We start from the raw sequence: 25225 nt of genomic DNA, 5'->3' as shown, positions 1-25225 counted from the left end.
GTCAGCTCTCCAGTCAGGATGCATGTTACCAAGATATTGTTACGTCCTCGTTACGGTGTAACACGGAAAGAGGTCAATTAGTTAACAGCAGATCTAAAGCAAATGCAAGAATCCCAAAAGCAACTTACCCCTGGTCTGGGCAGTGATAGGTAGACACGCTTCTCTCCTATGAAGAACACACACATTTACACCAAAATTTGTATGCAGATTTTAATCAACGGGATCACATGCCTTACTTCATCCTTCCTTAAATTACAGTACTATATAAGCAAACTACTTACCTTTAATTCCTCCTCTTTGAACATTGCAGAGGATTGCCTCTCTGTCTTGTGCTTCCAGAGCGAGACAAACCAAGAACTCTGGACTGTTCAGATTTTAGCTCTCAGCAATCGGCAGTTACGAAAGCCTCTCTGAACAGTTTCCCTCAGTCAGATTGCTAGTCCCCTGCATGCAGCCCACAAGCCAGCAAAGAAACTCTCTGCAACGACTGAGTCGTTATTGCTACATGCACTCATTTGGTTGCAAAGTGCAGAACATACAACGGTAGTTCCCTGTAAGGCTTCTCTTGGCATGGGCTGGATGGTAAAAATTTGGAGTAGCAATGACAGCAGGGAAAAACACCTGGGTGGGTTTTTCTAAGAAAAGCTGATAAAACCCTCATGTTTTACTGTACTATAGGCATCACACATGCACTGCATTTTATAAAGAAAAAAGTTCTACAGCATTTTAAACACTTATTGAATTATTTCATATTTCCCAAGTCTGAGCAACACAAATGGAGAAAAAAAAAATCCTTTTAGGTGTCACCTAAAATTGGGTAAGAAGGGCTTATCGGACACAGTGCCTGGGCTAACAGCCTAGGATTAGAGTTCTAGTTACCAGAAGATTTAAACTTAAGTCTTCATAGATAATGATTACAATAGATTCAGGAAAGTCTGCTAAATAAACTGGAAATTACATAAAGAAGTATCTTAAGAGCTAGTGAAGAACAGGTTTTACCTGAAGGAACAAAGGGCTACTATAATGGATATTGGTACCAGGTTTGCATAGAGATGACGTATCTTGACAAAGGACAAGCAACAAATTGCCCTACAATTGCTATGTCCTCCTCTTATATCAGCTCCTAGAGAAATTCCATTCTGACTCCTCAGGAGACAGTTCTCTCATGCATTCATGATTTTTTGAAAGTATGCTCTTTATCCCATGACACCACAGAAAGATCATGAGCTCCATGTCTAGGCAACTGACTCCTAAAACCCAAATTTCAGTATGTTGACAACAACCCTCTTGATAAATATGAAAAATTGTATTCTTCCTTTCTAAGATCACCTCTTCCTTCCCCTAGCCAGTTTTGTGAAAGATGAAATGAGCTATCAAAGGCACAAGCTGCCTGTTTTTTTCAGAATTCAGAGCTATTCAGATATTAATTGCTCAAACATGCATCCAAGCAAGATTTCTCAGTAGAGACTGATCTAAATTATAAGAAGTTATTTACAACATTCTATGTGTCAAAACAGCAGCTAAAGGGCATGTAAGAAAGCATGTAAGGCATACCAACAACAAAAGCTAACTTCTAGTTTAAAATGCTGTAGCATAAAACATGTCCTTGGTGCTATATAAAGAACCTGTTGTACCATGTTAACAAAAAAGTTCAAACACAGAAAGCTTTGACATAACAAATGGAATACAAATGCATACTGAGAGGACATACTACTCGCACACGCAAGGTGGGCATTCAGAATTTTGGAAACCAAATGGAAAGGGGTCATGAACAGAAATAAGAAAAAATAATTTGTTTTTGCTCTTCAAGCAATTCCCATTACTTGATTTTGCAAGTTTTAGCTGGTCACCATATTCAGAAAGACGAAGGAGCTCACTGCTTATTTCTTGGAACATCAACAAAAAAACCACAACACAAACCCCCAGAAAACACACACACACAAAACCCACCTCACTGGAACCACAGATACCAGACCTTTCACAAGCGCAGATCAATTCAGGCGAGAGATAATCCTACTTCATCAGAAAATACTTAATTGCATCAGTATAATCACAGAATTTATATTTGATTCCATGAACAGAACATACATACGTATTTTTTCAGGTATTTAATTTCCTTTGTTTCTAAGTCAGATATTTGCTGTAATAACAAAAGATTTTTGCCATGTTATGATCTTCCTTTTATTTATTCCAGATTGCTTTTGTTTTTAGTAATGTGTTTTCTCTAATGTGCTCTTCCTTTTTTTTAAAATTTAAAACTAATTTTTATTGTTTTATCCTCTTTGTCTTCAGATTTTCTGCTTTCTAGTAGATCCAGCCATGTTTTTTCCTCCAAAATGTCTCTATTTCAACTTCTAAATCCTGCTTTTGATCTCACTTCTTATCTGAGAGCAGGATGGCTGCATCCCTGCTTCACTCTTCTTTTCCTAGAACCCTAAATTCCGAAATTCTGATCTGTATTCCCTATTCATCAAGCACGACCCTCCCAAATCCTCATGGTCATTTAACTGCTCTCAAATCAAGTAGGCAAAACAAAAAAGAGAAGGGCAGAAAAGGCAGCTATCTTCATAGATATTCTCTCCCTTCTGACCAAGTTTCAAGGGAGTAATCAGAAATTATTCACATTCTTCTCCAGTACATTTAAAACCAAAAAGTTAAGAAGAAAAAAAACAAACAAACAAACAATAAATTGGTTGACTCCAACAGAGAATTACTTTCATTAGGGGATTCATCTCAAAGTGCAAGAGCCTCAAAGTTAAGTAACTAAACTGGTAACACTGAGAACAAACTGGTACCTCCACCAGCTGAACCAAATCTCTGGGCTGGCAGGAGCCACCCTCCAGAGATGCTCTACAGATGCTTGGCACCCTCCTCAGCCCAGACCAGCCACACAACATTTCAAGCACCAGCACTGTGCAGGATGGGCCTCCTCACTGTTGGATTAAAAAGTGTTTAGGATTAAGCAAAAGAAGTTCAACTCTACCTCACCGTACAGTTCTGCACAGCACAGAGACATTTTCAAAATACATGTGAAGGCAACTGGGCTGTGGTCTGCTCACCAACCTCCCCCACCCCTACGTGTGAGTGCACCCTCCTCCCCAAAACCAGCCCATTTCAATTTGGGTATGATCTGCTGTGATTACATTAAAATTGAATAAAATATTGCTCATTTCCAAGTTAAATCTGTCTCTGCATTCATGTGAGTTTTGAACCTCAGTAAGAAAAGTATCTAATTTGCTGATATGAAAGAAACACTGCATAAGGCATTACACAATTGCTCATGAAAAATAAAGAAATGAGTATAAACAATATGAATCTAGTGTAATCAGAAAAATGCTTCTTTTATTTGATGTGTCCAGCACATTTAGTCACCATTCATTTTTTGCCTCTTAAGCTGTATTCTGAACTCTCTAACAAAGCCAAACATTTAAATTGGTAGTACAAAAATACAAGTTTTTAAACTGAGGAGAAAAAAAATAAATATATTACCTTTTTACTGTAATTCTATCTTTTGTTACACACAATCACAATTCTACTAGGAAAAAAGCACTTCTTACATTTTAGTCCATAAAATAAAGACACTTTTACCAACCTCAACATTAAGACAAGTATTGTGAGTTACAAGAAGAATAAAATAAGTTATCAGTTGTGTTTTCTACGAGAAATAGCTGTTGAAAGTGGTAAGATAACTTTAGGGTATCTTCTGGAAGCAAAAAGGTGGGGATATTTGGGTGAGATATTTCCCCCCCACCCCCTTTTTTTTTTTGACAAGAGTCACTCTGAAGTCCAAAAAGAGAAAACAAGCAAGCAAAGCAAGATTAGCCTACCACACAGAGGAAAACTTTGTAGAAGATGGGTGGATATAGGATACCAAATTATTTCTAAGATGTCTGATAGTTAATATGGAACAACCCAGACTCAGAGAGATGTCCCTTACCAGGCAAGGCCATGAGACATGGGAAAACAAACATGATTTCTTAAGCATTGTTTTGGCAATACAAGACCTAATGGATCCAAGGCCATATAAAGAATACAAGCTACGCTTACTATCCTACCCATGGTGGTAATCAGAACACTTTATGCTGAAGGAAAGACTGAGGAAGTGAGAGGCACTAACAAGAACAGACTCATCTGGCTATGCCAAACAGGAGAAGACACTGCACCCAGGCCCACACGCTATATCCTCTAACACGCTCAGCAACACCCACCCATTATCTTCTCTCTCCTTCAAGCAATGACATTGGGTTGCCTTGTGAAATGATGCTTTAAAGAAATTGGGAAGTACCTTACTTGTGGAAAATGTCTGTTATCTGGCTGTCAACAGCCACAAGAGAGGAGAAAGTTACTAACTACAGGAGAGGCTGGGAATCTGCTGCAACACTTCAATAACTATTTGTTTGGAGAGCCAAGTATATGGTTTGCTATGACTGCATGATTCTCATCTTATTATTTTTAAATACAGTAAAAAAAATATATATGTATGCAAGCATGCACACATATATATAAATATATAAAAAGGCTACCATTCATCTCTGCTAGAGCATTGTATGAATATGAAAAAAGTCAGATACTGCATGATCAGCCCTGCAAATTCCAAATTTATTGTAGCAGATTAATATTAGAGTAACATCATATTTTAAGGTGCCTTATATAAAATTTAACGCTATGTTTAAAGAAGGTCAGTGTGCCCTTGGCTCCCAAAACAAACAAACCCATTGAAAGTTAAAAGGCCCATAAACAGGATCTCTGATTGCTATGCATCTTTATATGGCATTCCAGGCCAATGTGAAAGAACAAGTAGGATAACAATCATGTATTTCTCAAATGCCTCAAATTCCCAATAACCTGCACTACACACAATTATTGTAAACCCACTCAGAATTTCAATATATGCTTTCCTTTTACAAGTCTTCATGCTCATCCAGCAACCCGCAGCAGCAATTTAAGATATTACTGTCCCGTGGTTGGCTGCTTACCGTCCTCACAACAAAGCTGGCAGAAAAGAACTGCTTACACAAAAACCTGATCAAGTACAGAAACTTAAACTGACAAAATAAACTCTAAGAATGAAAAAAAAGGTCTCACATTAACAGCAAGATGAAGTATTGTATCATTGATAAAGTGTCATCTAACCTGAATAAGGATTACTTTTTCTGTATCTTAAATACAAAAAAATGAAGTCCCTGTATTTAACTAAATCTAAACTTTTAAACCTGAGTGATTTTCTTAAAAATACAAGACATTCATTATTGTTATATATTACATTCTATCTGTAGGCAATTATACCTTAGAAACTGAAACAAACATGTAGGCACAAGAAGTATGACAGGCTACACTAAAGACTTAATCTGAAAAAAAAACCCTGATAGATAAAAATGAAAAACAAAATGGCTTCCATTTTAAAGGTAAATTACCCTACACTAAAAGTAAACACAGAATTTTTGTTCTTAAGATTCCAAGGTTTTCTTCTACATGTTGTACAAATACCAATAAACTTACCAACCAGAGAAAATATCCCAAGATTGTGCAGAGTCGTCAGAGATTCCATCCAGGAGAAAGGACAGCAGTTTAAAAATCAAATAACTACATTCACTACATTATGAAGTGAATACAAGGCAAGCTGACAGCATAGAATACATATGTGTGTGTATATATATATACACATATATCTATTTTCCAGAAATACAGCACATGAATTAAAGATGTCACACAATTCAAGTTATATCTTGATAGTCATGAACTGATATGTCCTAGACAAACCAAAATGTGGGATGAAAGTCCTACACCCCTAATATTTGTACACCTCTGGCAAAGAGTGGTTTGAATGCTTTTGTGTCCTTTGAACAGTTCCATTTGATTTTGCTGGAACTAATCACGGTGCAGAAAGTTAAACATACCTAATTTTACACAGATCAGGCCTTTATATTTTTGGCTGTTCTTCTTTGAAACAAAAATCAACACTGCCACCTAGATTCCATATTGCTATATGGGACGTGGGACTGTTTATTGTGGTCTTCTCTTAAGAAAACAGTATTTCCTAAATCACACTTAAAATTCTTAAGACTACATGTTTTGAAAACTACATTTTTATTTTTCTACATAGCATTCTTACCTCTTCTTCCTTCGAACACATCATTGATTTCTCTTAACAACATAGACATGTCACTCAGTTGAGATTCCCAGGCCTCACAGAACACCTCAAGATTTTCTTTTGCAATCTTGCTAGATGGATGTAATGCCAGTGTTTCTGCAGCAGAAATTATCTGGACAGAGAACAAAGTATTTGCTGTTGAAAGTCCTTGTACATACTGTTGCACATGAATTCACAAATGCCTTCACAGGTAAAACATAAAATTAAATTGCTATTGTTATGTCTTTGTAGTGCATTTATCTGACATTTTCAGGCTTGATGATCTTCCATGTACATTCTTTTAACTACCACCCATCATTAAAGTGTCCAACTGCTTTGGACAGTTCAACATTAGGTCTCTCCAAAAAGTTCATACAAGTAATTTTTCCTGATTTATGTCCAGTAGAAATAGCCAGATAAAAGCGAAGCATACCTGTGGGCCAGTGACCTGAAAGGTATCTTCTGCATGTATGCAAGTGATCTCGAGGGGCTCAGTTCCAGAAACATGCCTCAATAAGCGACACATCTGAATAGTTTTTAGAAATATGAAGAGAAAAGAATGATAAAAACATGCTTTCCTTAGTAGCAAGAAAAGATGCATATGCACAAACACACACACAAAGTTACTGATAGTCCTTTCAGAAACTTATTGGGGACTGCAGAGCTAGGAGTTTCTCAGGGAGCATTTACAATAAAAAGAGGGCTAAACCCTGACTTGAAATGTGTAGAAAATCACCACGAGAAAGAAAAGTCTTAATAAATAAAAACAAACTAACAACAATTTCATATATTTATGACTGAATAAACCTGAAAGTAATCAAACACTTGTGGAACTTGGAAAAGTTGTAGAATAAATAACTTCACCAAAGCAGGCTTACTCAGCAATTAGCAACCACGTGGAAAATTAAGGCTTTCATCATCCAGGGGACTGAATTATCTTTGAGCAAATCAGTGTCAAATTAATTTAGGGAAGAAATACTGTTTCCTTTCACAGTAAGTAAATTGTAGTCATCCTTTTTTTTTTTCCTTTTCATAAGATTAAGAGTGAACTTTGCGCTGAGAAGGAACATCAAAGTCTTCAGACCAAAGGAGAATTTATAAGATAGAGATGGAGACAGAATATAAGAAACTAACTGCACTGTCCATCATCAGAAATGCTACAAGGCCTCACATACAAACATTATTTAATCTCATGGTTATGCCTGAAAAAAATCCAGTGTCTTAAGGAACACTAATTAGTCACAGAAAAAGGGGACATTAGAGCTGAAATTAAAATTCCACAGCACTGATTTGCCAGTCCCGGAAGTTCAAGAGTGTTGCTTCTGCATATTCACACTTCTGGGATGAATCCTCAAGCCCTATATGATACCAGAATTTTTTAGAAATTGATGAGTATTAGATGTCGTGCAAGTATAGCTTCTGGCATCACCACCTTCCAGATCAAAGTGATCTATCTCTGTATGTCTCCTACTGGTACAGTTACTTCTGCTCATCTGTCAGACAAGAGAGCAACAAGGTGTAAATGACAGACACCTTCTCTGCAGGCACTCCCAAGAGCCACGATCTCTCAAGAAGTCTTGGAAGTCCTATTTGTTCACATGTGAATACTACCACATGAAACCATCAATGCATATGAAACATACACAGTGCTTTTCACAAAGGAGAAAAGCTTTTCAGTGGCCCTCAACTGACAAAAACTACACAAAACTTTCAAAACAGTCACGTTCACTGCCTTAAGAAACGTAACCTTACGTTCCCACCATTCTTAAAACATGTCTTGGGATTCAGCTCTTGCTGGATGCCTACTGATTGAAAGAAAAAGGCTATAGTCTCTACTTGGATCTAGAAACCTATTTTTCAATTAATATTCTAGCCCCAATATATACATACAGAATGAGTCTAGATCCAGGAGAATTGGGTACAACTGTACAGCCTTCTACACCACCTGTATGTTGGAGTGACACCTCTGGCTCAGATACTAACAATACTAGGAAAACAGAATAAAAGCTACAAAAACACAGACCAAAGTTTTCCTAAAGACCAGATTAAGACAAATCCAGCCACTCATTTTCTAAGTGCCTTACAAAATAAAAGCAGCCATGAACTCACCTCAACAAGTTGTTCTTTCTGCTCTGATAGCTTGCAAGTATATTCTGCTACAGCTTCAAGATTTCCTTCCACTCCTGTGATCTTTAATGCTTTGAGAACCATATGATCCGTATGGTATTTTAGCAGATCTACTGCCAAAGACGTTGCTGCACTGTGAACCTTGAGTAGCATTAAAAGAAGAAGGAGAGATAAACTTTGGAAGGCAAAATAAAGCTAATAGACAGACTGATTTTTCTAAGAAGAAAAAAATTTACTGCCACGATAGCTTATTTACAGCCTGCATATTATATGGGGCTTTAATTCTTCAATTACTATTCAAAGTACAAAGATAAAATCCATTGCACTCAAAAAACCAAAAAAACCCAAAAACAAAACCAAAAAGCCCCGCCTAAAAAAACAACCCCAACATCCCCCAGGCAAATATGGACAGAAACAAAAGAGCAGCTGGGTAAAATCAGGACATGAGGTTATCACACTGCTGCTTTCTGATAATGTCACAGCTGGGAAAAAACAGGTGCATGAATTTGCAGGGCACCAAGTTACACATAAGCACAGCACAATGGCCACTGGACTTCTCATGAAGAACACATATTAAACTGTGAATCAGCCTGCAACCTCACAGCATCTGAGGGTATAATATATTAGAAGTTAAGTTCCTATGAATAAATTGAATTCTCAGTGACGCAAAGAAAAGCTTGAATATAATCAGCTTGTGACACAGTCTTAGAAAAATAAAAAGCATCTTTTCTACAAAGAGACTGAAGCCAGAGATAGGTCTTGGAGAAGTCTCAAACACTCTCCCTATGAGCAAAGAGAAGCTTCCCCTTGAAACACATCCCTAAATCCAGACACTCTTTCAGACCCATGGATCTGCTGCAATTGTGCTGTGACAGGCTCTGCTTGACAACAGCTATCAGTGACAGCTGCTGCCAGTTCTACTGACTAGTCATAGTAGGTTTACCTACGGCCTTTAATCAATCTGATTTTAAAAACATAGGTAAAAACAAAATAGCAACATCTTTAGAAATAGCAGAGCATTCTTATGCCCAATAATATTATAAGGCTTGTAATATTATCCTCGCTTTGCTGGACTGCACTGAATATTTTAATTAGAGTCACAATACTTAAATTTCACCCATAGAGATCCTGGATGCTGACTGATACACTGCAGCATCTGAAGTCAGACTGAGAGGAAAAGACTGAGGAGAAGAATGATCTACACAGCTGCCAATGGTCCAGAAAAATACCTGAGTATAAGGCACTGTCATAACACATTTCAGCTACAGAAATCAATAGAACAGGTTTCATACAAACAAACAGCAAATGTCATTTCAAACAAACAGCAAATGTCATTTATTCATTTAAGCAGATACTAACAAGAAAAAGTATTTAAAACAGTCATGCATACATCCCCAAGGTAAGTTTAGCCTTACATTTAAAGTAATGATTACATACATTGTACTTATTTCCAAGGACTTCTCTCTTTTTTTTTTTATTTAATTGTTGTCAGTTAGCAAAGAGTCCATGTACCCACCAGATTTCTAATCAGTTCTAAGTAAGGACACAGAAAATGACTACTGTAATTCTGATTTAGCTACTCTTGTCTATAAACAGATACTAACGTTTTGGTGTCCAAGATCCTATTTTACAACTTCACATACAACAAGTAAGAAAGTCAAGCTTTTATTCAGTTTATGCTTGCTTAAATGAGACATACCTCTCTTTTAAGTTCATTCATGCACTGGCATGTTTTTAAAATGGCTACTTCCAAGTCCTCCATGAGATCCTTTGTCTTCTGGTTTTGCTACAAGGCAAAGAAACAGCCAACAAAACATTACACAAAAAACTCAGCAAATCCCATTTTCACATCATGTGTCATTACTTCAAGTTGTTTTAGAAGACAGCCTTTTCTTTCTAGATGTAATGTTTTCATTTGCACATCCTGTGTGTATTTTACTTTAAAAATTCTTTTATAGAGACATTTATCACCAGATCAAATCTAAAAATAATAGTGATGCAAACTAGCTGACTGTTTCTGTTCAGTGGGAATTTCTGAATTTCACTGAGCTTTTTCCAGGAAGAGGGTTTCCTTAAGCTTTACAACTTCCAAAAAATCCTATGTCTAAACATCCTAAAGAACAGCAACAACTTAAGGCATTTTTATTCTTTTTTAAAACATGAACACTCTTTTAAAATCAAGTGGTACCTAAACATTATACCAAATGTTCTATATTGAATTAAAAAATGGTTACTTAAGGCAGCATTGTAAGACTTTAGAGTATTGTCAAGATTTAAACAAGTACAGTAGCTAACAATGTTTTGTTGAGGTAGTTTCAAGACAGAGCTCCCAGTCCTGCAAATAGCACCTATCTATGGAACAGCCCAAATGTTAGGAGACATACACTGGTAAAAGAGTTAACAAACATACATGCACACACAATATGCGTGTACTTATAGATACACACACTTTTCATTTTATTTAAAGGAAAAAAAAATCCACTTGAGCCAATATGATCGTTCTTACGGGTGTCTATTCTAAGTCTCAAAGCTACCCGTCCCCCAAATTTAATGCTTTCCTTTACGTAATTTGTGTAAGAGTGTAGCATCACAAAATCGCTTTTAGCACAAGGAGCATAATGTTTTACACTCACTAGATTGTCCTTTGTATTTCTTATTTAATGTGCACAATTTTGCTCCTTCTATGTGAAGGAACTGCCTAGCCAAAATAAGGTTACAGGCACACCTAAAACAAGACAGTGGCTTGTGATCTTATGAGCTTGAAAATACTCAGAAAGGATTTTAGAAACATTTAAAATTAAATAAACAGCATTAGATTATCAGTTGTGTTCCAGGTAGTTTTCATTAATATACAATAATACAAACAAGAGCAGAGCAGTGATGTCAGTCTAACTTAGACTTGACCAGGGTTACAAGACAATTCTGTTTGAAAACACACTCTTTACTGAAGACTTACAGTTACTCTGCTTGCTGAAAGGATGTATGGCGAGTAGAAAGGGAAATAATTCCCTTTTACAGTAGAAAGGCACTGTAAGAGCTCTACATATCCCCTAGTTCATGTATCCCCAAGGCATAATAATAAAACAACAATCCCACTTCAATTACATTAAATCCCTCAGAAAATATTTACCCTCCAATAAAGATGCTGAGCTGAAACTAAAAAGCTACCTCAGTAAGCTGATGCTATTTTAGATGCTGGCTGCATCTTCAGTCACAGCAAGGCTGGGTTATTTATTATCAAAAATATTTGATGCATCAGCACACATGTGCATGCCCAAGTATTTTCACAGATCATATATACATGTAATCTTGTACTAGGCTCTCATTTCTATCACTTCAAATGTAGCATGTAAATTATTTACAGGTGATCAGTTTCAACCAGTAACAGCTCAGAAGAAGAACTCCACTGGTTTTGGCTGGGACAGAATTCATTGTCTTCATAGTATGTGCTACAGTACTGTTTTGGATTTGTGACAAAAACATTGTTGATGACACAGGGCTGTGTTAGCTATGGCTGAGCAGTGCTTACACAGCTGCCTACCAGGGCTAACAACCAACACCAAGCTAAACACAGTTTTAGCTTCTTATAGCTAGGGGATTCTATGCAATTAATATTTTTTATCTTCTTTTTTGTAATAACAACAGTCTGTATTATCAACAACAGTTACATGCTCTTCAAACTGCACTACTGCATTAAGAACACCTGACTGCAAGATCTGATTCAAAGAGGAGAAAAGAAACAAAAATGCTTTCTCATAAGTAATACACTCAATTAAATAAGTATCCTATACTAGTACATCTCTTCCATATTTCAGAGTGTTGATAAGATTTTGTGCTATACATCTCCCCAGGAACAAGACTGAAAGCAAGTCAGCATCAGAAACAGAAACTGCATTTTCCATCTCTGCTTTTCCTCCCTTTTTCGCATTTATCTTGTATCATCTTCAAGGAGTAAGATAAAACAAATGGCAGGAGGAGGCTTTAATGTGCTGCTTCTCTAAAAACTACCATCATTTATATCTTGCAAAAAGGACAAGCAAAAATTCCCCTGTAAGTCTTACTATCTTCCTCCTCTCTCCACAAGATTAAAAAAACAGTCCATTTTTTAGAATATTTCTCTTTTCAATAGTTTAAGTGTTTTCAATATTCTGTTGAAAACAAGACACAAAAACTATGGTTGCTGCCATGGGATCAAGACAACTGAAGTCTCCGAACTACTCAACCAAAAGACTTAACCATTTAAGCCTGTGTGATGATACTTCCACTCGCCTTCCTGTTTCCGCTTAGAGGTTCATTAAAATTAGGCTACCACCACTAGTAGCCTAATTTAGCCATCAAAGAACCAATAAACCAGTAACACTGGGGCAGGGGGAGGACAGAACATATTGAAGCTGCAGAAGCACAGAACAAACTCCGGCTTCCTTGATCAGCTCTCACTGTGACAAATACACACAGTTCTCTCTTCCTAGACCAGAAGAAAAACTGCATTAAAAATGTCTTTCCAAAGTAGAGGTGAAAAGATTTACTTTGCTAAAAAGCTCTTACAGCTTGCATCCACACTGAAACCAGCTGCTCTAGTTCCATTTTAGCCTGTTTAGACAGCTCCAAAATGTGTTCTCTGTGCTCATGACTGGTATAGGCTGAGTCTGTGAAGTCCTCCGTATGTTCCAGGATAACTTCCAACATTGTTGAAAGGTTCTCTTTTGAGAGGAAATAAAGATTGTCACGAAGACCCTCCACCTTGTTCTGAAAAAGAAACATTTCAGTTCCTTGAGAATTTATGTGGTTATACAGGTGTAATGCAAATACAGAAACCAGAAGCACCATTTTACATTTTATTTTTCTCCTCAGTTCTTTTTTTTATTATTCACTTATTTTCAAAGTAATCCAACAATTTGTATCCAGACACACAGTTTAGGCTTCAGGATTTTTGTTTTTAAATGTAATAATACCATCAGCAAATTACTGGCGACTCATCAGAAGTAGCAGCAAATACATTATTGTTCTCCAGCTTTCATCAAAATTTATAAACTACATTAAGTTTCAGAAATTCATGGTGTCTTCAGATTTTGGTTGCTTTTTACAAGTTTTCCTACATCTATTTTAAATATTTTTCTTAAAATTTACATGGAGCTAATTGAATACTTTCAGGCACTTAGCAAAAATTTCAACCAAATTCTAAAGAGGGGAGGAGATAAATAAATAAACACTATTTAAAATAAACCCAACATCACAAAACAAAACCAAACTCCAAAGAAATGAGACGTGGTTGTTCATTAAGTGTTCTTAACAGAGTATGAAATTTAGAAGAACCCTTATCAGGAAAAATAGACTGAGCTACAAGATACCATTTCAATTTGTAACATTTCCTTTGAATGACTGTTTGCTCTTTTAAATATTTGGATGAATATTTTTGTGTGCAGTGTTAAAAATACTGCCAATTATGAAACAAGAATTCTTCAACCACAACTATTTTAATGAGGTAGTGCTTAGTATCCTGATGTTCAAGGCATCACCTCAACAAAACATTGGTGGTCTGAATGCACTCTTATCCAGGAGGAGATGGCAAGAATCAGAAGGTGTATTTTGGCAATGATAACAAAATTATAATCACCTCTTAGTCTCACATCTTAGGATAGTTATTTTAGTTACACTGCTGAAAAGATGCCACTCCACCACTTGGAAGTTAAAATTCTAGTTTTGAGGTAACTTATTAGGTTGTAAAAAACAATACTATTTCTAGTCTTACCTTGAATTCTTTGATGCCAGAATATATGCTGATGGGGGCCATTTCATTTTCTCCATTTGGTCTAGAGTCAGTTACAATTTCTATTACCTGTTCCAAAGCTAATCTCATGCGATGAAAAACTCCATCTTTGTTTATACGAGCAGATTCACAGTCTGGATGCCTCAGACAAGTCTTTTTAAAAAAAGCAAAGTAAGTATTATGAAGAAGTACACATGCAGTACAGCAAAATGAATGCTTCCTGCTAAGTCAAGTCTAAAAAATGTGTTAGAATACAATAAATTCTTTTTGTTAAACTGCTATTGTGTTAAGTAGAACTCATAGTGTTGCTCAAAATACAAAATTTTTCCTCTACTTATTCTTTACTTTTACATCCTTTAGCATGAAGTTGAAAGGCTGAGAAGGAAGAGTCAGCTATCCTGCCAGATGCCATACTTTGTGATTTATCCAAACTGTGTAAGAGCATGCATACTCACTCACCTTTGAAGCAGTCAGGAGCATCATGGTGCATTTCTCAAGAACAGCCCTAGATGCTGCCATTCTAGCCTTTTTCTTCTCATCCTTCAAATCCTAAACATCAAAAGAAAAAAAAGGCATGAATATTAGACAGAATCTAAAAATGTTAACGGCTTGTGAGACTGGAAAAAGGAAACTCTCTTGCAGATGGATGGGTTGTGAGAAAGCTTTTTTATGTCAGACAACTGCTATTTTCAGCTAACTCATGATCTAGAACTCGATTTTCAGACAGATTTTAATTTATGCATTTATTCTTGGCTCTATTCAATTCAGATTTCAAAGAAGGAAGATCTCAGAGATACAGTGTTATGTAAACTGTCACTAATTTTGCTATCTTTATCATAAAGCATTATTCATAAGACAGGAAAATGAGAGGAAAAAACACCTGACTAAAAAAACATTGTCTTAAAAGGGGAGAAGGGCAAGGCAGAGAACATCAGTTTTTCATTGTACTGTAGCAAGGGAAATGCAAAATAAGTCTTTCGTCTACTTGAGTGTTATATTTAACACACACCTGTAATAAAGAAAGTTTTAACTGGCTAAAATAGCAATTCGTCTGTAGAAAGGCACTGAGTACAGGAACTTTTCAAGAACTCTCCAGGGAGAGGGATATACCTGCAAAACTGACTATATGCCCAGAAAAGTTCATCAAAAGGGCAAAATTTAGAGTCCAAATTGGGCTGGGTTTGGGAGGGAATGAAGAGGGTAAGACACGAATCCTTCAACATGTGAAAAGGTCTAACAAGAGGAAGAACTTACAAAGCTATAACTAAGATCTTCTCAATGCTAGCAGAGATAGCTGAGAGCTATTTGAGTGTTAAACAGGCAACTGTATGAGACCAGCTGAAAAGGGAACAGGATGGAAATAATCCTAATTTACTATAGGTTAGGAAAAACACATAGATAAATCACAGCAGCAGTCTTTTAACATTTGTATAAAAACCAGGCAGCTCATTTCTGAAATTCTGACGTTACTTTCTGATATATCTGACCACACCCAAGAATTTTCCAGCATGCTTATAATTATACTAAGGAAAAAACACTTTGAGGGATGTTTCCTCCCAATAAAACTAACAATGCCCCATAGCAGCCTTCAGACTGTAAAGTATGCATATCAAGAAAATCCTGACAACTTAAAAAGTACTATTGAAACACTCTTTCCCAAAGAGTCAAGAAGGCAAGGAGGAGAGAGCCAAAGGCTAGTTAACACTGAAAAACAAAATACCACTTACTAGTAATACACCTTTCTCTTTTCAAGGAAGAACTGCTATGAATATTTAAGGGAAAAATTTTTTTAGAAGTAGTTATTTCCTTCAATTATACATAGCTTTTCCAGAACTGATTTCCTGATACTGAGCACATACTTAGCAAACTCAAAACACACCAAAGGTAAAAGGAGCTAGTTTTGTATTTTGAGCAAAGTTGTCCAATGTCTTATCTGAAGGATGCTCCACCAGATCACAAAAAACTACTTCTATATGCATGAGGTCAGCCAATTGTTCATACAAATTGAATTTTGCTGGATATTAGGGACTCTGTATATCTATATCAGACCCTGGTTAATTTCTGAGTGGAGGATTTGATTGCCAAGGGGAAGCAACTGGAGCTCAGAGCAGAAGCCTTCAAGCCTCAGCAAACCTTTTATTTACTTGGAAGTAGCACCTAAAAGGCTTTGAAGAGTAGCTGCATGTGAGAAGTAAAAAACCATTACCCCAACATAAGAAGGTTTTGACCTAAACCTAGAAAAATATTCCAGAATAATAATTAAAAAATACAAGCAAATGCTTTACTAGGATCTAAAGAATTCACGTTTGGAGTTTTCTAAAATAATTATTCTGCTTTTGAATCCCTTCACTACATGCAAACATCAAATGCTTCTGTCAAGAAATTCTCTACCAGAGTAATAAGGCAAAAATGTTAGAGCCAAAAGACAGTGATTGAAGCCAAGGACATGTCAAATAACATGCACCCAGGCTTCTGAAAGATACACAGATCAAACAACGCAGTAGTATTTCTCAGGCTGAGCTTTAAAATCAAAAGATGTCTTTGGGTGGAGCAAGGAGAAGTTAGGTTTCAGAGATAGGACACCAGCAATCATTTTGTTTTGCAATAGTTAACCATCCCAGCAGAACCCAAATCTTACACTGAATCAGATGAAAATGATACCTTACATCTCTCTAAGCTTTTCATTAATACTTACGTTTTGCCGATCTCCAGTTAAATGGGCAAACTCTACCATTTCATTTCCAAACTGACTGAATATTTGTACAAACTCCTGGAAACTACTGACTTTTTCTAGTTGTTCCATTGTTGCAAGAACCTGTAAGAGAAAGGAAAATACTGTAGATTATCAAGACACTAAGCAGAAAATATTATTATTAAACTAGGAATATTATTTGCAGACACTTCTAAATCGTTTTTATTTTGTCACTATTTAAGCATTAAGAACTCAACAGCTGGAAATCAGGTCTAAATTAATAATCACACTTCATTCAAAATGAGTCATTTGTTATCAACCCTCAAAAAACATTTTCCTCACTCATCGTGATATCAAGAATAACAGTATTATAGGATTCAGTTTCCAAATTTAGGAAAACTCTTACCATCATATTAAATTTAAGAACATAAGTACTTGAAATTAAACTACAGATTATATCCCTATGTTGTAACTTTTAGCTTCAAAGTTTAATTTCAGATAGATAACCTTCCAGGCCTAAAATCGCAGTTGTACTATCAGACAGGTGTACTAATGATTTTTATTATCTCTATATAAACCAAAGAACTAAATGAACCCAAGCTGTACCAAGCTCTTACTTAAGATACATAAAAGCCTTTTTAAACTTTTAAAAGCATTTTTAAAACACTCAGCAAAAATTATCATATAGCTTATAAATTACTGAAGCTATCCTCCTGAATTCACTACGATATGGTTTACAACAAAGATTAACATTAGGGTTTTTCAGGTTAGAGGAATAGTTGCTAATCCCGAAGTGATCTTTCAAATCCACTAAATGTCTTCAGAAGGAAAGACAGTCAAAGCAGTTCTTTATTGTGACTGGAAATAAGATACCACACGAAAATCTGACAAACTGTACTTGAAAGGGAGAAATGCCAACTTATTTTTCCTTTCCATTTGCCAAAAGTATCTTCCCACAAACTGAAAAAAACACTCTACAAACCTGATTATGGCAAACTATCCCCTCTCCGCAACCCAGGTGGACTCTCCCAGAAGCACCTAGCTTTTTGGAACAGTGCAGCTCCTCAATCTCATAGTTCTAATCTACGTAAGCAAATGTTCCACTAAATCCTGTGAGCACAGCGGAACTGACCCCTTTATCATGCAATATTAGACTGCAGGATCTGTCTGAGCATCTTATGCAGGCTGCAGAAACAGGAACTCTTGTGGTTCAGGTCTTGATGCACGAGCGAGGCTGGATTAAAAAGGGCTTGAAAAGAAGCTGCACAAATACAAGGATGTGAAAAACAGCAGGAGGGTGGAAGCAGCAGAGAACCACAAGACTAAGAAAGCGAGGACGTAGGAAAGTGAATGTGGAGAAAGGAGAAAACGTACCAGCTAAAGTCCAACTTTCCCTTCTAAGAATGAATTAAAAATTAATAGTGATCATGCTCAATCATTCTTGGTTTAAGCAAGTTTAGAACTTCCTGAGTATGGTCTTGGCTGCAAGTAACTTTGTTAGTTACCCTTGAGCAAATGTTTCTGTCATGACAGATCTCTTGTCAAATAACAATTTCAGTGAAAGCACACACATTTCCATTACAGCTAACAATTCTAGACATTCCAGGCAGAGCTGACATTCCAGGAAACTACATACAGGGAGAAACCGCACAGACAGCTCTAAATTTGTCTAAAGCTTATTCAAGAAGCTGCTAAAATGCAAAATACCTGTGATGTCTTCATAAATTTTTATTCATTAAAATTTTTAATTTTAAACTTTCTTCAACATAAAACACATCGATAGTAATTAAAATACACATTTTAAAATACTTGGTTAAAAACACGTATCAAAAATGGCTTTAAGCTCCTATAAAATCTAAATTAGAACCCAGTATTACACAGCTACTGCTGCACTATGAATGTTGCCTTTCAGACAGCAGTCGTAGGCTGACATCACTTGAGGGCACATCCATATTTCGATCCAATCTGCATCGTGTGGCAACACCCCCACGGAGCTGTCGCTTTCCTGCTCATTGTTCAGGCAGCTCTAACCTGACGGGCGACAGTAAGCGAAGCAAGACGTTAAGCTCACTGATGCAGTGACTAAGTCTGATGGACAGTAAAACAAATTTTGTAGGATAGGAAAGATGCGGGCAGGGACTTATGAAATGCACACAATCTAAGAACACAGGGATGGGATGAGGATGCAGAAGCAGGAACAGGATCATCAACCAGAGGCTGAGTTCTGGAGCAGATCACCATTCCAGAAGATCTCAATCACTTCATCAGTCTATGAGATTGGATGTCCAATCACTACACTGTTCTTCTGTCCTTTGCCCCTGGTTGACTTAACTACTCTTGAGGAAGAGAAGATACTTCATATAAGGAAGATGATGATGACAATGAAAATTAAGGCACACAGAAAGAGGCAGCAAGCAAACTGGCACTAGAAATTTAACACTGGGCATTCAGTCTCTAAGATGAAAACGCAGCTGGTATGTTCTAGAGCAGTGACCCACTCTCAAGAGCCAGCATCTGCTCCAGCTGGCACTACCGATAATCCTGCTCCTGCCTTTCATTTTAAGATGAGACTTCATTTTAAATACCTTCAAACCTGCAAGTATGCTTACTATATTCATATCCCCGTATATATGACAGTAGTTTCATATATATTTAAGACTACCAAAATCCATGCCATGCTGCTGACAGGATATATCCCTCCTTATCCCTTAGCCTAAATTTTTGTTAACACCAGCCACTAGGTGGAAAGTCAGATTAATTCACATCACTGCATGGCTGCAGACAAGGGCAGGAGAAAAGCTCAGGAAAGGCAGTAAAAACTATTAAATCCACCATTCCTGTCTCCAGTGCAATACCAAAGCTGCAAGGAATTTCAGCAAATGAATATTTATAAAACTGCTGGCACCTTCCCACCTTCACCAACCACTGGGAGAATTAGGGAGCACTGAGAATTAGGGGGCACTCAGCAAATGAGTGCTGCTAAGTCTAAAGCCAGACTGATGCAGGTATTGCTGGAGTTTTTGAATCCTTGACTGGGCTAAGTATCTTGGATCTATAAGCTCCAGAATACGGACCAGCATGCCAGGAAAGCAAACTGGGACAAAGAAAGAGAGACAATATGAGGAGTCAAAAGAGGAAAGAGGGGCTCTGCTCTGGATTATGAGTTGAAAATTAATGGAAAAACCCTACCAGGCTCTCATTTTTCAAACATGAGGTTTTTCTATTTTTGTTTTAGCACATCATGGGAGAAAAAAAAAAAAAGAAAGAATATCCTACAGTCAAGACAGTGCAGTACATGAAATAGATTACATTTGAGGTTAAATGGGTCTTTATACATTATTTAAATCAACTAAGTAGTTTCAAGACATATGTTAAACTGCACAAAAAACTTTTAGTCTGTAAGCCTCACTTAACTAGCACAGGCTTTTATCAGCACCCCTCACAGCTTTTTGCCTTAGACACATTCATAATGTTCTCCTTGTCTTGATCCTGACAGAACAAACATCCTGTTCTTAGCAAGTAGAAGCTTTTATGGGCCATTTTACTGACAGAAACACTTTCTACCTCACAGCAAACTTAAATAAGTGGTAACAGAGCCTCTCCTCTTGCATACTAAGTCAACAGAACAATACAGGTTACATAAAATGTAGAAAGTCACTGAAAATTATTATTTTATTCCTCCTGACTTACAGGTATCCCCTTTCAGATATCTGGTAGGTGAACATGTGTAAGATATTCATTTTTTCCCCTCTTTATTTTGCACTTTCCCTAGAGATACAATGAAAATACCACTTCATTTAGCATTACTCTTTCACATTGACTCCAGGTATCAGTTAAACAAAACAAAAAAAAAGAAGCTACAAATACCTTATTTCTGGAAGTTATAATTTGCTTAATAACAATTCTGTCTGCTAACACCAGCACCTTTGTGACAGAAGAAAGCAACAGCCTTGCAGCTTTTACCACACCCGTTTTGTCTGTAAAGATTGTTATGTGGCTATCAGATTCTGGATGATCCAAGTTTGCCACATCCGTAAGCTGTGCGATTGTTTCACCTAGAGGGAAAAAAAATAAATAATTAACATTTCATACTTACAAAAAAAGATACTGGGCCATTAAGCATTTTTAACTTTTACCTTTGAGGGATAAACCAACAATTTCACAACTACCTAGAACACTTATTTCATTTCACTTCCTTCTATTGTCTGTTGGTGGCACCCTCTCCATATTTAAATCTGGACTATTATTCAGTATTGCCTCATTCTTCCATCTGTAACATACACTAGTTTTCTTACAGTAAACCTCAACTAAAGTAATTCACCTAAGCAGACAAGACACTGACTTCAGAAGCCTGATAAAGCCAGAGGTCCATATGAAGAACCTGAGGGTGCGTTGTTACTCTGGAAATACCACACACAAACATTAGAGAACAAAGATGGTCTGACAGTCCTTCAAACCACAGAGCTCCATGCTTCATAGTGTTTATGTATGCATTTTTCTCCTCCGGCAACTGCAATTGCTTGAGTTTCTAAATTGCCTGAATAGGTCTTGCATTACAGCAAGGAACTTGTAGTACTTTTGTCAGGACCAGGCCAGGTCACAAAAGCAATGGTACAAATAATCAGAGGGTCTTTCCATTACAAACATGCAAATGCGATAAGCAGAGTACAATCTGAAACAGCGAGTTCCAGAGCTGAAGGGCCAGAAGAAGCAAGAAGAATCATAAAAGTATGGCTATTATCCAAACCATGAGGGCAGCCAGATACACTAACAGTGAAGTTGGAACACAAGTCTCCAGTCAGGCAAGAAGATAATTTAACAGCAAAACAGATTGGCCATTGCCTCCTCCACAGTCAAATTCATTCCATTTCAGGCCAATCTAGATGGAACTGTTCAACTTTATCAGCAGATTAACCTCATTCTCTTCATTTGACCTCAAAAAATATGTGACAACATAAAATCCTGTAAAACCACAGAGAGAACAATTGAAATAGATGTGAAGCGCTTTTGGTAACCAAGGAAGGATGCACAACATCATTACCTGATTTCTTATGCTGTGGGATTCACCTTCTTGAAGATGAATTATCAAGCCATAGGTAAAACATCTAATCATACAAAGAGTAATCAGAGAACCTAGAAAGAGCTGCAACATCTGCCTGCCAAAAGCTCCAGACAGCCCTAGAAACTTGAGACTTTCAACAACAGAACAAAGGCCTCCTTCCCTTCTCTACAGTCTACAACTGCAGGAACAGGGATGGTGTCCTGGGAGTAAGCTATGAGGAGCAAGACCTGGTAGGGAAAAAATACTGAGCTATGGAATATTTAAGCCAGCTGGGCATACACAAGACCATGAGGCACATCTGAGAGTATCAAAAAAGCAATTCAGTGTCACTGTAATTCTGTAATTTCAGAAGTTCATGCCTGAAAGATTGTGACAATTGGGACAGAGTTGCAATGATAGAAAGGCAACAGTCACGCACATCTTGAAGGGTAATAAGCAAAAAAAACAACAGGTAATTATGGGGTGGTCTGCCTCCCATCAGTCTCGAGAAATATTATTAAAATCGTCTTGGAAGCCATTATCACATGAAATAGAAAAAGGCAATTGGGAAGAGCCAGCACAGTCCTGCAAGGGCGAATAGTCCCTTATCAACCTGAATGTCTTCCATGATGAGATGACAGAGTCTCTTGAAAAGGAAGTAATGGACGCTGTGTATGTCAACTTCAGCAAGGTCTCCAACATGATCTCCCACAGTGCCCTTATAATTAAAACATAAGATATGGACTGGATAAGTGAACAATAAGGTAGGCAGAAAATGGACCTGATTTGGGGTTGGGGATGGTGATAAGTGGTACAAAGTCCAACAAGCAGTCAGTTACCAGTGGCGTCCCTCAGGGACTGATACAAGGCATGAAAACTATTCCCTAGATGATGGGCCAGAAAGTGTGTGAACACCACCAAACTCGGGGAGTGTCTGATACGCTGGAGGACAGAGCTGCTAGACAGAGGGACAGGCTGGAAGCATCATCTGTCAGGAAATGCGTGAGGTCCAACAAAGGCAGTAATACCAAGTTCTGCATTTACGCCAGGGTAACACCAGACAACAGTACAGGCTGGGATCAGTGCCTTCAGAGAACCTTTGCAGGGAAAGACACAATGGTCCCAATGAACAGAGAGTTGAACAGGAGTCAGCAATGCTGGCCAGCTGCATGCTGGATTGTTAGCAGAAGCATAACCAGCAGGCTGCAGAAACAGGTCTTCCCTTCTGGTTGGTGCTTGTGAGACAGCATCTGCAGTACCATGTCCAGTTGGGGACCCCTCAGTACAAGGGAAAACCCTGACATAGTAGAGGACATGACATAAGGGAGAGGCTGAAGGAAGCGGGTTTGTTCCATCTCAAGAACAAAAGGCCAATGGTAGAGTTTACTGTGGTCTACGCCTACCTACTTAGGCAGGTATAGAGAAGGCAGAGACAGACTGATCCCAGAGGTGCATGGTGATAGGACAAGAAGCAATGGACAAGAGAAAAGAAAATACTTTTGCCACTGTAAGGGTAGTCAAACATTGTAAGAGGTGTACAAGAAGTTGTACAGTCTCCATTCTTTGAGTTAAATGTCTCTTCCAGCCTAAGTTATTCTGTGATTCTGTTTATCCATTTCAGATTGTTAGTCTTCAACCTTCTTAATTTAGTCCTTCTCTGTAACAAAAGACAAGGCAAAAATAGGAGAGCGCTATGTATTGCTTCCAGTTTACTCTTCCTTTAGGGCTCTGTGGTGAACTGACAAAGAACACTGAAAATGTTATGACACTAAGTCATTCTTGACATGTGTTTTCTCTTTTAAATTAACCAGTCTTTCCCAGTTTTGGAGAAAAAAAATCACAGATGGGCATCTAAAACTGTGCTGTTTGAGTTACATTCCACTACTATACTGTCACTGTAAACACTGACACAGTGCAAGACTAATGTTAGGCAAAATGCGCTACATGACCCTCCGCAGTGTTTTATGATTCTATTTTGAGTCAATCAAATTACAAGGTTTATTACAAGAAAATAGTCATAACAAGTCTGAAACACTTCATATCACTGATTATACCCTTCACAAGAGACAGATACAACATCTGTCATCCTTTAAAGCCTCTGCTGGATATGCAATTGATTTAAAGACTCCCTACTTTTCATAGCAACTGAGACACCTAATGTTCTAAATCCTTCGGTGTTGAAATCTATCTTACATACCTAACAAACTGCCCCTTTATTTTCTGAGGCACCATCTAATTTATTGTCTAAAAGAAAGTATGAACAGCTCTACAATATCCTCTGTTGTAAACAGTAAGGGCTTTCTGCTGACCATGCCATCAGAACATGGGATTCTTTTATACAATTCAATATTCTTGGCTATAATTGACCAGGATATTTTTTGGCTTGCTTGGGAACAGTGAAGTTGTTCAAAATGGCACTTGAGCAACTGTGTTCGGAGACAGACAGAGAATTCAGAGCACAGTTATCCATAAGAACTTCTCTGCACAAAGGACTCTCTTATCTTGTCCAACACTTAAACAGTCCACAGAGATAATACTGGCACACCAAAAATCCCATCAAACAAAAACCCAGCAGCAAGCATGTTTGATAAACTGAATTTTACACATAAGTCTTCAGTTAGGTCTCAAATAAGTAGCTCAAAGCAAGAAAAACTGACCCATGCCCAGATAAATGTGAGGCTTGGCAGGAAAGTAAACAGTCTGTATCTTCACTCCTCTAGATTGAGGCATATTACTGCTAACAGGAGATAAAACTTACAATGTAAAAAAGTATAACCAGTTGGTGAGAGAAAAAACTGCAGACTATTTTTAGATTCTGAGCTCCTCCTGGGTACACTGATAAGGAGAAAAAGTACTTGGCCACGTGTACTGGGTTTGCGTGGCAAGGTTTTGGTAGTGGGTGGGCTAGAGATGACTTCTGTGAGAAGTTGCCACAAGCTTCTCCTGTGTCCAACAGAGCCAATGCCTGCCAGCTCCAAGGTGGATCCACTGCTGGCTAAGGCCAACCCCATCAGTGAGAGTGGAAGCACCTCTGAATAACATATTTTAGAAGAGGGAAAAACTGCTGTGCAACAACAGCAGCAGAGAGGGAAGTGAGAATATGTGACAGCAACAACTCTGCAGACACCAAGGTCAGTGAAGAAGTAGAGGGAGGAGGTGCTCCAGGCACAGAGCAGAGATTCCCCTGCAGCCTGTGGAGGTCCATGGTGGAGCAGACACGCACCTGCAGCCTGAGGAGGACACCAGGCTGGAGCAGGCAGATGCACATAAAAGAGGCTGCAACCCTGTGGGAATCCCACGCTGGAGCAGGCTCCTGGCAGGACCTGTGGCCCCATGGAGACAAAAGCCCAAGCTGGAACAGGTTTGTTGGTAGGAACTGTGACCCTATGAGAGAAACCCATGCTGAAGCAGTCTGTTCTTGAAGGACTGCACCTGGTGGGAAGGACTAACTTTGGAGAAGTTTGTGGA

At 37.8% G+C, this 25225-nt stretch overlaps 1 protein-coding gene across 1 annotated transcript in view; it reads right to left on the bottom strand.

Annotated features, from left to right (window-relative positions):
• Positions 1-25225, bottom strand: part of CTNNAL1 (catenin alpha-like 1) — a 54386-nt gene that overhangs the window by 8940 nt on the left and 20221 nt on the right. The window contains exons 5-14 of the mRNA XM_014938438.1: positions 20584-20771; positions 16720-16839; positions 14484-14573; positions 14007-14177; positions 12803-13003; positions 9957-10043; positions 8240-8398; positions 6564-6656; positions 6113-6263; positions 129-166 (exon numbers count right to left, since the gene is read on the bottom strand). Coding sequence (XP_014793924.1) covers positions 129-166; positions 6113-6263; positions 6564-6656; positions 8240-8398; positions 9957-10043; positions 12803-13003; positions 14007-14177; positions 14484-14573; positions 16720-16839; positions 20584-20771 — 1298 coding nt within the window. The remainder of the gene's footprint in view (positions 1-128; positions 167-6112; positions 6264-6563; positions 6657-8239; positions 8399-9956; positions 10044-12802; positions 13004-14006; positions 14178-14483; positions 14574-16719; positions 16840-20583; positions 20772-25225) is intronic.

This window comes from Calidris pugnax, unplaced genomic scaffold, assembly GCF_001431845.1.
Source record: "Calidris pugnax isolate Ruff unplaced genomic scaffold, ASM143184v1 scaffold13, whole genome shotgun sequence".
NCBI lineage: Eukaryota > Metazoa > Chordata > Aves > Charadriiformes > Scolopacidae > Calidris > Calidris pugnax.
The sequence above is the reverse complement of the archived record's forward strand: the minus strand, read 5'-3'. Positions and strand labels throughout refer to the sequence as shown.